The sequence below is a fragment of the Dreissena polymorpha genome, chromosome 1 (genome assembly GCF_020536995.1).
Source record: "Dreissena polymorpha isolate Duluth1 chromosome 1, UMN_Dpol_1.0, whole genome shotgun sequence".
Taxonomy (NCBI): Eukaryota; Metazoa; Mollusca; class Bivalvia; order Myida; family Dreissenidae; genus Dreissena; species Dreissena polymorpha.
This window is the reverse complement of record NC_068355.1, coordinates 149,217,109-149,231,856: the sequence shown is the minus strand read 5'-3', so window position 1 is coordinate 149,231,856 and position 14,748 is coordinate 149,217,109. Positions and strand designations below refer to the sequence as shown.

The 14,748-nt window shown below is 36.4% G+C and overlaps 1 protein-coding gene and 1 long non-coding RNA gene across 24 annotated transcripts in view; one reads left to right on the top strand and one right to left on the bottom strand.

Moving 5' to 3' along the window:
• The first annotated feature begins 4,540 nt into the window (after nucleotides 1-4,540).
• Nucleotides 4,541-6,009, top strand: LOC127855765 (uncharacterized). The gene is made up of 2 exons (XR_008037726.1): nucleotides 4,541-4,749; nucleotides 4,890-6,009. It is a non-coding gene; the product is annotated as an uncharacterized LOC127855765 (long non-coding RNA).
• A 991-nt stretch (nucleotides 6,010-7,000) lies between these two features.
• LOC127855419 (sodium- and chloride-dependent GABA transporter ine-like) overlaps nucleotides 7,001-14,748 on the bottom strand; it is an 80,710-nt gene continuing 72,962 nt past the window's right edge. Inside the window, exons 2-3 of one of the 23 annotated variants that reach the window (XR_008037555.1) lie at nucleotides 8,816-13,111; nucleotides 7,001-7,712 (exon numbers count right to left, since the gene is read on the bottom strand). Coding sequence is in view for 1 of the 23 variants with exons in the window: in XM_052390991.1 (XP_052246951.1) it covers nucleotides 14,345-14,530 (186 nt within the window). In the remaining 22 variants the exon portion in view is untranslated. Of the gene's footprint in view, nucleotides 7,713-8,102; nucleotides 14,531-14,748 lie in introns of those variants that run through there. The other 22 variants (XR_008037524.1, XR_008037536.1, XR_008037548.1 and 19 more) reach the window with 22 other exon arrangements.

Here is a 14,748-nt window from a genome sequence, read left to right as displayed (position 1 = left end):
AAGGGTTCATCAGAATATTGTACATGTATTCTTTTTAAATTGCTGTTTTCTTTATCATTGAATAATATTGAACCGAGATGTCATTCATACAAATTCACCCACGATAATGATGTTTTATGCAATGTAAATGGGCAAGTTATCACAAAGTTTCACTTTAAAATTACAAAGAAAACTTCCCAAAACTAGAGCTTTGTCACAGACGTGATGTATGCCCCCACATGTCGCATTGACACAGACTATTTTGCATGCTGTCTTCACAAAACAAGAGAATCTAATTTATGACCATTTTTAAGAATTATTATGCCATTATCATTTATGGCCATTTTGACCTTTGAACTCTTGAATTCTTTTGCATGACACGCCGTCCAATGACTATGAACAAAATTAATGTACAGAGTCATTTTAAAATCTCACAATAAACGACATAGTTATGGCCTGGACAAGCTCATTTATGGCCATTTTTACCTTTGAACTTAAAGTGTGACCTTGAGCTTGGAGATATCGACAATTCTTTCGCGCAACACACCGTCCAATGATAATGAACAAATGTGCCAAATGATTTTAAAATTTCACAATGAATGACATACTTATGGCACGTACAAGATCATTTATGGCCATTATTTATCTTTGAACTTAGATATTGACGTAATTCTTTCGCGCGACACACCGTCTAATGATGGTGAATAAATTTGACAAATGATTTTTAAATCTCACAATAAATGACAAAGTTATGGCCCGGACAAACATTTGACCTTTAAACTCCAAGTGTGACCTTGACCTTGGAGTTATCGACGTACTTTTTTCGCACGACACACCGTCCCATGATGGTGAACAAATGTACCAAGTCATTTTAAAATCTAACGATAAATGACATAGTTATAGTTCTGACAAACTTTCTGTTTAAAATGTTATTTGCAAAGATTGCCATGTCAGGAAAATGGCCCTACCCATTGACAGCCATGTCTTTCAAGCTACCCAAACAATTTTAGAACTCGGACAAGCTATCATGAGAAGAAATAGACGTTTTTTTTTATGTAATCTGACAAATACAATGAATAGTGGCCTAGGTTTTGACCCATCATGACCCAATTTCGATTTTTTTTTGTTCTCCTATGCCATTTTCCCGCCGTTCTGCCGCCTGTTCTCAGTTGTCTACAGCACAATTATTCACTTTAGCAATTTTTGCCATGGGCGATACAAGAGATCTTTTTCTGACCGAAGATGCCTCAAAAGAATCTTCACAACACTGAAGAAAACGCATGCGGAACTTCACAACGCTCCTCTTTCGCAGGGATTTACTTGATGGTATGCCAAGGAGTATATTGCATATGAATTTGTTAGCCAGCATCATGTTGAATAGCTGTTGTTGTGTTAAAGACCTTTTAAAGTTTAAATATATCATTAACTATTCAGATTAAGCTCAGACTACAATACCAGAATACAAGAATATTTTATCAAATACAACGGCAATCAAATCATTATGGCTTCGTGTATTTGTGCCCAATTGTAAGCATGTTAAATGGTTGCTGCCCCCATTTTTAGTTGTGAGCGTTAGCTCAAACTAATGTAGAGAGGCAGTTTTGCAAGTAAGTCTGCTTTTAGCTACGCTAAGAACGATAACTGCAAGTCAGTCTGCTGTTTGCTACGCTAAGAACGATTGCCTGTTTTCACTACCTGCAGTGAAATTATGCAGACAACGAATGCTAGGAGCGTCTGCTCTACTACTTCAGTGTGTGTATTTAATCAATAGTGTTTAACAGCTTGTAAGAGGACATAGGCCAGTCTAGTGTTTATCATTGAAATCTGTACATATTGGCTGCTTTCAGGGAAAATGGGGCTTAATGCATGTCAAATAAGATTAGCCTGTGTACACTGATTAGCCTGTGCAATGTGCACAAGCTAATCAAGGACGACACTTTCTGATTTTATGGTGTTTTTCATTTAAAGACATTCTCTGGTACTGAGATGAAAATAAATGCAGATACATAAAGCCGTTTTTCCCAAAATGAAGCTTAAATTATCTTTTTTATTAATGATTTGAAAAAAAAGCGAACAACTTCAGTGCCTTCAGCGCTTTTATTATATGTAAGCAACGCCTCGTAGCACAGCCTGCAAATCTAACATGCAATCCTCAGTTAAGCACTCCACCAATTGGCCTGTCATTTGCAACTCACTTGTGTATACTCGTAACTACATGCAAGAGATCAAATTGAGACAGCATGTGATATACAATAAAAACAAAAAACAATCTTTTCTCAAGATATTTATGTACAAAACACCTGAATAAACATATGATCTACATAAAAGATGTTTTAAAATATTTTTGCTAAAATAATCAAAATCAATCATGAATGCATCTTACACGTCTTGTGGGTAGTGCAATGAACAAACCTTTTGGAATAAAACGGTAACAACCAATACATTCTTTGGCAATAATTAAATAACAGTTTTGAGACCATTTATTATAACTAAGCTTGCATGAACACAAATTAAAAAGGGAACTAAGTTAATAAGAAGCTATTTTCCCCACAGGATACAAGTAAATCGATCAATATTACAATTCAACAAGAGCTGTGTTTATGAAACGCAATGCCCCCTACTGCGCCGCTTTGAAGCCATATATTTGACCTTGGAGGATGACCTTGACCTTTCACCACTCAAAATGTGCAGCTCCATGAGATACACATGCATGCCAAATATCAAGTTGCTATATATTAAATATTGCAAAAGTTATGACCAAGGTTAAAGTTTTGGGACAGACACACACAATGACAGACAGTCAGGCCCAAAACAATATACCCCCGATTATTTGATCCGGGGGAACAAAAATGAATTATAAAATTGACATTGAAATATGTTTCGAATTGATAAGATATGTTGGTGAAATTAATGTGCCCCTAACATCTTAAAATCAACCTTGGGATGGATGCAATATATGAAGTTAACATGACATATATAAAGTTCAAATACGCTTTTAAAATCAAAGGACCATAACTATACACTTCCTTATGGAATGTATCAAATCAATTATTTTTGATTTGGTTCATTATCAAACTAAGATATATTGGATAACTAATTTTCATGAATTGGGTGGAGATAAAATGAAAACTTTCATAAAAGCTACTAATTGATCCAGAAACACACTAACCAGCAAACATTTGAATGTGCACACCAATGAATAACGTTCCCTGCCATCTTCAATGGTGGCACCATAAAGTACATGTATATTTAATGAGGTATATAAAGTTGTAAAACATAATACAAGAGGGCTTGAAAGGCCCAAGTCGCTCACCTGAGATACAAAGAATCTAACCTGTTCTGTGCAGCCCAAGATATCATTATAACAAATGTTCTGACCAAGTTTCATAAAGAGTGAACTATAAATGTAACTTTTTGAGTGTTAATAAGGTTAATTTAAAGCCATATAAGGATTTAATCCCCGCCCCCTGGCCGCCATGCTTTTCAACAGACTGGAACTATTTTCCAACTCAAGATCATCATTAACACAAATGTTCTGACCAAGTTTCATAAAGATTGGATAATAAATATGACTTTTAGTGAAATAAAACGTTTTAACTAAAACCATATAAATAAAAATGCCCCACCCCTGGCGGCCATGTTTTCAACCAGAACCATTTTCGAAATTGTCCAAGATATAATTAGGGAAAAATCTTCTGACCAAGTTTCATGATGATCAGACAATTAAGGTGGCCTCTAGAGTGTTAACAAGGTTTTACAATAGCTATATAAGGAAAAATGTCCTGCCCTCTGGTGGCCATGTTTTACAAAAGTCCAGAAACGTTTTTCAAACTCATCCAAGATATTATTTGAACAAATGCTCTGACCAAATTCATGAAGATTGGACTATAAATGCGATTTTTAGTGTAAACAAGCTTTTAATAAGCCATATAAGGAAAAATGCCCCACCACTTGGCAGGCATGTTTTTCAAACACTCAGAACCATTTTGGAAATCGTCCAAAATATCATTTAGACAAATCTTCCTACCAAGTTACAAGAAGATTGGACAATAAATGTGGTCTCTAGAGTGTTACAAGGTTTTTCTTTAGCCATATTAGGAAAAATGACCTGCCCCTTGGTTGCCATGTTTTCCAACCAACCGGAATCATTTTGGAAATTGTCCAAGATATGTTCAAATCTTCAGACCAAGCTTGATAATAATCAGACAATAAATGTGGCCTCTAGAGCGTTAACAAGGTTTTACAAAGCCATATAATGAAAATTGCCCTGCCACCTGGCGGCCATGATTTACTACCAACCAGAACCATCTTCGAACTCGTCCAAAATATCATGGACACAAATCTTCTGACAAAATTTCATGAAGATCGTCTATAAATGTGGCTTTTAGAGTGTTCACAGGGAAAATGTGGATGCTGCACGACACACAACCAACAAAATTCGATCACAAAAGCTCACCATGAGAACTATGTGCTCAGGTGAGTTAAAAAGACTATTCAAATAAACAAATTTAAATTAAACATATTAAAAAATAATGAATTAGACTTGTTAAATTACATGCTTATAGAGAATATACACACCATAGTCTAGTATAGACTAGTCAATAAAGATAGCAATGCCTCAAATACTGAGGTAAATACATGTAATTGTAAAACCTTAACATATAGGTGCACAGCAACATATTGCTGCCCTTAACATATAGGTGCACAGCGACATATTGCTGCCCTTAACATATAGGTGCACAGCGACATATTGCTGCCCTTAACATATAGGTGCACAGCAACATATTGCTGCCCTTAACATATAGGTGCACAGCAACATATTGCTGCCCTTAACATATAGGTGCACAGCGACATATTGCTGCCCTTAACATATAGGTGCACAGCGACATATTGCTGCCCTTAACATATAGGTGCACAGCGACATATTGCTGCACTCATAGTATTTCTGTAATTGGTTGTAATCATCTTCAGAAAGGGGCTTTAAACCAGTATTTAAAGGTTCCACTTGAGCCAAAATAACAAGCTAAACTAAAACATCCCATCCTAGCAATATTCTTCAAAAGACCAAAACGATATAGACCTAAATTGGAATATCATGAGAACATAAATTATGAGCAGTTTTAATGCAGATTGGGCAAAAGATGTGACATAAGAGCATACATTGTTTCAATGTAGCCATTATAAGAAAAACTTACTTGCCCACTAGCAGCCATTCATTTTAACAGAATGGAATAATTGTTGTTCTCGGCCCAGAAATCATTAGAACAAATCTACTGAGAATGTTTCATGATGATTTATCTCAAAATGTCACTAGTGTTAACCATGTAATATAACTATTTACCATATTTTTCCATGGACCGGAACTATTTTAGAACTCTGCTGATATTTCATTAGAATAAATGCTCTGACCAATTTTCAGGAAAATTGGACTAAAAATGTGACTTCTAGAGTGTTAATTTACTTTTCTTTTTAAAATTGACCACATGACCTAGTTTTGTATACCTCACCCCAGTTTTAAATGAAGGGACATTTAATTGGGACAATTTATTAACCAATTTTCATGGTGATAGGACATTAACAAGGTTTCATTTTAGCAATAAATGGACACTGCCCCAACCCCTGGAGGCAATGTTTTTCAACATACAAAAACTATTTTCAAACTAAGACCACAGATTATTTAACCAAATATAACAATGAAACAAGGGCTGTTTGTAAAACATGCATGCCCCCCATATGGGCTCTCCGTTGTAGTGACAGCCATTGTGTGAATATGTTTTTTGTCACTGTATGTCAATGACCTGTGAAATGTATCCAATTAATAGTGCAAAAACCAATCAGGACCTATACTAATCAATTATATCCATTATATGATTGAGTCTTTGATTTTTTGGATTCCTTTCACACATTTTGACTTATTTGACAATATGTGAAACGTGCACACAATTTGTTATGTTTTATTTATTAATGGTAATGAAACATGTTATTTATAGCAGTTAACTCCCCTAGTCAATGACCACCATAGATAGCAATGCAATCTGATTAAAAATAGCCAAGGCTAGTGTTGTGTATTGGGCAAATGTATATAAGTGCAACTTGACCACATGACCAGTATCATGTGTTTACCACACACAGAAGTCAGTTATGTAATAGACCATTAATTCCACTCCCAAATTTGGCCACTTGCCAAGATACTGACCAGTATCAGATGGGGTTGTGAATCTGTGTAAACAGTGAACACCAGTCCATGTAATACTGGCCTAACACTTGTACTAGTTGATTTGGAGTTAATACAGTAATGCATGTACAAATGAGACACTAAGCCTAAAAGTTAATTATATGTGCCTCTGAAAACTAACCAGACGAGTGGGTTGAAATTTACAATCTTTACTTGGCATTTGAGGAAATCTGAACTCTCAGGGTTTGGATAGAACATCCCCAAATTAACTTTTCTTTACACTGTTGTTATTTTTGTTCAATACACAAATATTAACCTAACTTTACAAATCCTGTACAGTAAAGGAAACTAAATCTAAGTTGATATTTTAATATGCTTGATCCTATTTATGTATTAACATTTTTTTATACATACAAACTGTGTTGCTGTTTTTCAATTAACAAGCAGATTAAAAATTAATTATATATTTTTATGTATAATTTGAATTGACAAAATTAAATGCAAGTTGCGTAGCAAGAATTACATGTTTGATTTATTGTCAGTGAATCGTGACATTTTCTCAATGTTTCAGACCACCAGTTTGTCAAAGCTATCAACCGCTTGGATGGTCAAGCTAAATAGAATTGACCCAGCAAATCACAACTGTCCTGTTGCCATATAATATTACATATCATATTACATTGGTTTTTTAAATGTTGAATTCTCACGTCATTTCCATAAACATAGTATTTACTGGCACAGAAACAAAGGCTTATACATCATTATGAATTAACATGTGTCAAAAATTCAATTTGTAAGTCTCTTTACTGGACAGTGTGAAAACAGAATAAACTAGTGACCTGAAAATCAATATGGGTCATCTGCGAGTCACGATCAATGTACCTATGAAGTGTCATGATCCTAGGCAAAAGCGTTCTTGAGTTATCATCCAAAAATCATTTTACTATTTCGGGTCACCGTGACCTTGACCTTTGACCTTGTGACCTCAAAATCAATAGGGGTCATCTGCGAGTCATGATCAATCTACCTATGAAGTTTCATGATCCTAGGCATATGCGTTCTTGAGTTATCATCCGAAAACCATTTTACTATTTCGGGTCACCGTGACCTTTGACCTAGTGACCTCAAAATCAATAGGGGTCATCTGCGAGTCTTGATCAATCTACCCATGAAGTTTCATGATCCTAGGTGTATGCATTCTTGAGTTATCATCCGGAAACCATTTTACTATTTCGGGTCACCGTGACCTTGACCTTTGACCTAGTGACCTCAAAATCAATAGGGGTCATCTGCGACTCATGATCAATCTACCCATGAAGTTTCATGATCCTAGGCGTATGCATTCTTGAGTTATCATCCGGAAACCATTTTACTATTGCGGGTCACCGTGACCTTGACCTTTGACCTAGTGACCTCAAAATCAATAGGGGTCATCTGCAAGCCATGATCAATCTACCCATGAAGTTTCATGATCCTAGGCGTATGCGTTCTTGAGTTATCATCCGAAAACCATTTTACTATTTCGGGTCACCGTGACCTTGACCTTTGACCTAGTGACCTTAGTATCAATAGGGGTCATCTGCGAGTCATGATCAATCTACCTATGAAGTTTCATGATCCTAGGCGTATGCGTTCTTGACTTATCATACGACAACCACCTGGTGGACGGACCGACCGACCGACCGACCGACCGACCGACCGACATGAGCAAAGCAATATACCCCCTCTTCTTCGAAGGGGGGCATAAATATTAAAATGAACAGAGCGGAAATATATACATCCAAATGTTGATGACTGTTAAATGACATCTTACAAAAGCCATCACTTAAGATCACTATTAAAATCTGGTGCTCAGTTGAGTTCAAAACTTTAATTTCACTTTTCATTTAATTAAGTTCTGTGCATACTACTGCACAGTAGTGCTCAACGTTTAATAAAACCACACATCATTGGTTAATACATTTTTTAAATGAGTAACAATAACAACAAAGATAATTTGTAAATACAAAGATTTTCTCTACAGCAAACATCATGAAAAACAAACCAACAACATGATCATATTTTGATATAAATTTATACTTTAAACGCCAAGTACATTTTGTTTCCTAACACAAACATGATGACTAAAATATACCAGATTTTTCTATTGACCTGATTACACTGTCAACAATAAAAAATTATCCAAACATCTTTATAATTGTAAAAATTTAAAATGCAAAATTCTTCATGTAAAATATATTTTAAAGCACCTTTTTCAACCTTTACTTTACTTCACATGTGTTATTCCAAATCCAAGATTACTTAATTTGATCCAAGTACAAATTATTGCAATCTATTTATCAACTATAATGACAACTCTTTTTGTTTTGTCATTATTACATCAATCCTCCAAACCAAGGTAAAACAAGGGCTGTTTGTAAAACATGCATGCCCCCCATATGGGCTGTCCATTGTAGTGGCAGCCATTGTGTGAGCACGATTTTTGTCACTGTGACCTTGACCTTTGACCTAGTGACCTGAAAATCAATAGGGGTCATCTGCGAGTCACGATCAATGTACCTATGAAGTGTCATGATCCTAGGCAAAAGCGTTCTTGAGTTATCATCCGAAAAACATTTTACTATTTCGGGTCACCGTGACCTTAACCTTTGACCTTGTGACCTCAAAATCAATAGGGGTCATCTGCGAGTCATGATCAATCTACCTATGAAGTTTCATGATCCTAGGCAAAAGCGTTCTTGAGTTATCATCCGAAAACCATTTTACTATTTCAGGTCACCGTGACCTTGACCTTTGACCTAGTGACCTCAAAAACAATAGGGGTCATCTGCAAGTCATGATCAATCTACCTATGAAGTTTCATGATCCTAGGCGTATGCGTTCTTGAGTTATCATCCGGAAACCATTTTACTATTTCGGGTCACCGTGACCTTGACCTTTGACCTAGTGACCTCAAAATTGATAGGGGTCATCTGCGAGTCATGATCAATCTACCCATGAAGTTTCATGATCCTAGGCGTATGCGTTCTTGAGTTATCATCCGGAAACCATTTTACTATTTCGGGTCACCGTGACCTTGACCTTTGACCTAGTGACCTCAAAATTGATAGGGGTCATCTGCGATTCATGATCAATCTACCCATGAAGTTTCATGATCCTAGGCGTATGCGTTCTTGAGTTATCATCCGGAAACCATTTTACTATTTCGGGTCACCGTGACCTTGACCTTTGACCTAGTGACCTCAAAATCAATAGGGGTCATCTGCGAGTCATGATCAATCTACCCATGAAGTTTCATGATCCTAAGCGTATGCCTTCTTGAGTTATCATCCGAAAACCATTTTACTATTTCGGGTCACCGTGACCTTGACCTTTGACCTAGTGACCTCAAAATCAATAGGGGTCATCTGCGAGTCATGATCAATCTACCTATGAAGTTTCATGATCCTAGGCTTTTGCGTTCTCGAGTTATCATACGACAACCACCTGGTGGACGGACCGACCGACCGACCGACCTACCGACCGACCGACCGACCGACCGACATGAGCAAAGCAATATACCCCCTCTTCTTCGAAAGGGGGCATAAATATAGAATATTTGGTTGTTGACTTTAGACATCATCTAATATCATTCTTGTATGGCATAGGAAAAGGTGAGGCTTGCTGAGTCTTTTCACACACCCTATTAGAAGACCACATGATATAACAAGGGCTGTTTGTAAAACATGCAACTGGGCTGTCAGTTGTAGTGGCAGCCATTGTGTGAATACGTTTATTGTCACTGTGACCTTGACCTTTGACCTAGTGACCTGAAAATCAATAGGGCTCATCTGCGAGTCATGATCAATGTATCTATGAAGTTTCATGATCCTAGGCATAAGCTTTCTTGAGTTATCATCCGGAAACCATTTTACTGTGTCAAGTCACCGCGACCTTAACCTTTGACCTAGTGACCTGAAAATCAAGAGGGGTCATCTGCGAGTCATGATCAATGTACCTATGAAGTTTCATGATCCTAGGCGTAAGCGTTTTTGAGTTATCAGCCGGAAACCATTTTACTGGTTTGAGTCACCGTGACCTTGACCTTTGACCTAGTGACCTGAAAATCAATAGGGGTCATCTGCGAGTCATGATCAATATACCTATGAAGTTTCATGATCCTAGGCATAAGCGTTCTTGAGTTATCAGCCGGAAACCATTTTACTGGTTTGAGTCACCATGACCTTGACTTTTGACCTAGTGACCTGAAAATCAATAGGGGTCATCTGCGAGTCATGATCAATGTACCAATGAAGTTTCATGATCCTAGGCGTAAGCGTTCTTGAGTTATCATCCGGAAACCATTTTACTGGTTTGAGTCACCTTGACCTTTGACCTATTGACCTGAAAATCAATAGGGGTTATCTGCTAGTCATGATCAATGTACATATGAAGTTTCATGATCCTAGGCGTAAGCTTTCTTGAGTTATCATCCAGAAACCATTTTTCTGTGTCAAGTCACTCTGACCTTGACCTTTGACCTAGTGACCTGAAAATCAATAGGGGTCATCTGCAAGTCATGATCAATGTACCTATGAAGTTTCATGATCCTATGCGTAAGCCTTCTTGAGTTATCATCTGGAAACCATTTTACTGGTTCTAATCACAGTGACCTTGACCTTTGACCTAGTGACCTGAAAATCAATAGGGGTCATCTGCGAGTCATGATCAATGTACCTACGAAGTTTCATGATCCTAGGTGTAAGCGTTTTTGAGTTATCAGCCGGAAACCATTCGGTGGACGGACCGACGGACGGACCGACATGTGCAAAACAATATACCCCCTCTTCTTCAAAGATGGGCATAAAAAGTGACTAACCATAAATTTATTTATTGCACCATTATTTTTTACTTTTTTTAATTGTTTATTACTAAACTGTAGATAAGTTAAATAAAACAAAACAAACATATAAAGCAATTCATTTCTAAACTGTAAATATGTTGAAAATAAAACAGAACGCACATATAAAGCGATTCATTACTAAGCTGTTAATAAGTTGAAATAAAACAGAACTCACATATAAAGCGATTCATTACTAAACTGTTAATAAGTTGAAATAAAACAGAACGCACATATAAAGTGATTAACAGTACAGCAAAATATGCAAATGAAACGGCTTGAGGATGTCAACATCGAGAAATTTGTATTCGTTATAACAAACACAAACAAAAGATGTGTTTGTCAGAAACACAATGCCCCCACTGCGCCACTTTGAAGCCATATATTTGACCTTTGACCTTGAAGAATGACTTTCACCTTTCACCACTCAAAATGTGCAGCTCCATGAGATACACATGCATGCCAAATATCAAGTAGCTATCTTCATTCAATATTGCAAAAGTTATGGCCAATGTCAAAGTTTTCGGACGGACAAACAGACACCATATATTGGACATTTGACCTTGAAGGATTACCTTAACCTTTCACCCATATCAAGTTGCTATCTTCAATATTTCAAAAGTTGACTTTTGACCTTGAAGGATGGACTTGACCTTGACCTTTCACCACTCAAAATTTTATGAGATACACATGCATGCCAAATATCAAGTGCTATCTTCAATATTGCAAAAGTTATGGGCAATGTTAAAGTTTTCGGACGGACTGACAGACGCCATATATTCGACCTTTGAAGGATGACCTTGACCTTTCACCACTCAAAATGCGCAGCTCCATGAGATACACATGCATGCCAAATTTCAAGTTGCTATCTTTAATATTGCAAAAGTTATGGGCAATGTTAAAGTTTTGGGATGGACGGAATGACTGCCTGACTGACTAACGGACAGTTCAGCTGTTATATGCCACCCTACCAGGGGCATAACAAAAATAATATAATAATTATTGTATTGTGTAGCATTGAAAGAAAAAATAATTTGTTTGACATATTCTCACTCCATGACATACATTTATTGAGAAAATAATGGGAAATTAATGGCTGAGAGCAACATCTTTAACACAATAATGTAGTACAATAAAGATGAGTTACTTTGTTGCAAACACAACAAAAATGACAGCTCAAACATTATTGACACAAAAATCATCACTGTGCAATATTTTGGACTTAACATTATGCATGCAAGTTAGGGTTTTACATTTAATTATTAAGATGGTGATGGTTGAAATTGTATTTACGTGAATTTTGTAACGATGATGGTTCCTAATTATTGCAGGCAATACTTCATGTATGTTAACTGTTTATACTACTTGCATGTTTTATTTTCAAAACTTTTTCAATCATGCCTAATTTGACAAAGATTTATAAACAGCCAAGCAAGATAATCAGAATGATGTTTGTTTATACTTGTTAAAGACATTCCCACACAAACAGTATTCCAAGTGGAGGTGATTTACAAGTGATGAAACGTTGAAAGAAAGCATGATAATTGTTATCTGTCAGGGGTGTAGTAATACTTTAAAGTATTGGATCAGCATCTCCAATATAATTAAGCGCAAGTAGCATAAAAAATACCATAAAAACTACATTATATACTTTGAGGGATCTGGCTGGCAAATTATACTTTCATTACTTTTTACGAGTCAAATAATTAAAAATGACTTTCATATACGCTTTATAAATGTATACTGTTTAAATGAAATCTAGGAAGCAACAGTCTTTTGAGCAGGTAACAATTTAAACATTATAAAAGCATATGGATAACATGTAAATATTACAAAATTAATGTCGCCTGCCATGTAACTCACAGCATAACAAGATGTGTTTGTGAAACACAATGTCCCCCTATATGACGTTTGACCTTGAAGGATGGCCTTGACCTTGACCCTTCACCACTCAAAATGTGCAGCTCCTTGAGATACACATGCATTTCAAATATAAAATTGCTAGCTTCAATATTGCAGAAGTGACATTACATGAGCAATTTTGACCCATATATTTGACCTTGAAGGATGACCTTGACCTTTCACCACTCAAAATGTGCAGCTCCATGTGATACACATGCATGCCAAATATCAAGTTGCTATCTTCAATATTGCAAAAGTATTCATAAAATAAGCGATTTGGGCCACATATATTTGACCTCTGACCTTGAAGGATGACCTTGACCTTTCACCACTCAAAATGTGCAGCTCCATGAGATACACATGCATGCAAAATATCAAGTTGCTATCTTCAATATTGCAAAAGTATTCATAACATAAGCGATTTGGGCCACACATATTTGACCTCTGACCTTGAAGGATGACCTTGACCTTGACCTTTTACCACTCAAAATGTGCAGCTCCATGAGATACACATGCAAGCCAAATATCAAGTTGCTATCTTCAATATTGCAAAAGAATTCATCAAATGAGCGATTTTGGCCACATATATTTGACCTCTGACCTTGAAGGATGACCTTGACCTTTCACCACTCAAAATGTGCAGCTTCATGAGATACACATGCATGCCAAATATGAAGTTGCTATCTTCAATATAGCAAAAGTTATTGCAAAATGTTAAAGTTGGCGCAAACCAACCAACAGACCAACAAACCAACTAACCAACCAACAGACCAACCAACCAACAGACAGGGCAAAAACAATATGTCCCCCACTACTATAGTGGGGGACATAAAAATTCCGCTAGTCCTGACAAGTTATGTTTGTTCTAAGAAGTTGTACAGCAGGACAAGTGCACTTTTGTATACTCAAGTCAATAAAACATTAATATGTTTATATTAAATTTCAAGGTAGGAAAGATTAAAATATCTTTTTTTACCTTTAATATAGAAACAAGATATGTGTTTTTTGAGAAACACAATGCCCTCTTCTGTGCCGCTTTGAAGCCATATATTTGACCTTTGACCTTGAAGGATGACCTTGACCTTTTACCACTCAAAATGTGCAGCTCCATGCGATACACATGCATGCCAAATATCTTCAATATTGCAAAAGTTATGACCAATGTTTAAGTTTTCGAACTGACACACGGACTAACAGACAGACGGACAGTTCAACTGCTATATGCCACCTTACCAAAGTGTTATAAAATAATGCTTGAATTTCCATGCAATTTTTTATGCCAACACAATTTGGGTTGCCTTATCTCCCACACTCAACCATGCATAGCACACGTGAGTGACTGGGTTCTGACGATGGCATACAACACAAATTGACAATGCTAAATAAGAACTCATAGAAAAGTGTGCAGGTCACACCTTTGTGTAGCTTAGAGGCTTCACCGGACTTCCATTCGGGTATTCATGGTGTTCCTCTTGGAACTTAGTGGCTCTAGTACTACCATTATATCTAACATCCTCTACATCTCTTTCCTTTGTGTAAGAAGTCATTGTGGTTGTTTCTTCTTCACTCACAGGTTTTAATGCGTTCAAGAATTTCTGGAGAAGCAAAACATAATTCAATGGTTCATACAATACCTTAAATAAAGTTATAACACCTATTTAATCACATATTTAAAAGTCAAAGTATGAATACTATAAACCCTCAAATCCACATGAACATTTTATTAACATTATCAATTACAAAAATTGCTTACAAATAACACGGAATGTAATTGCAACAGGCCTTCAGATAGCAAACATGAATTTCATGGATA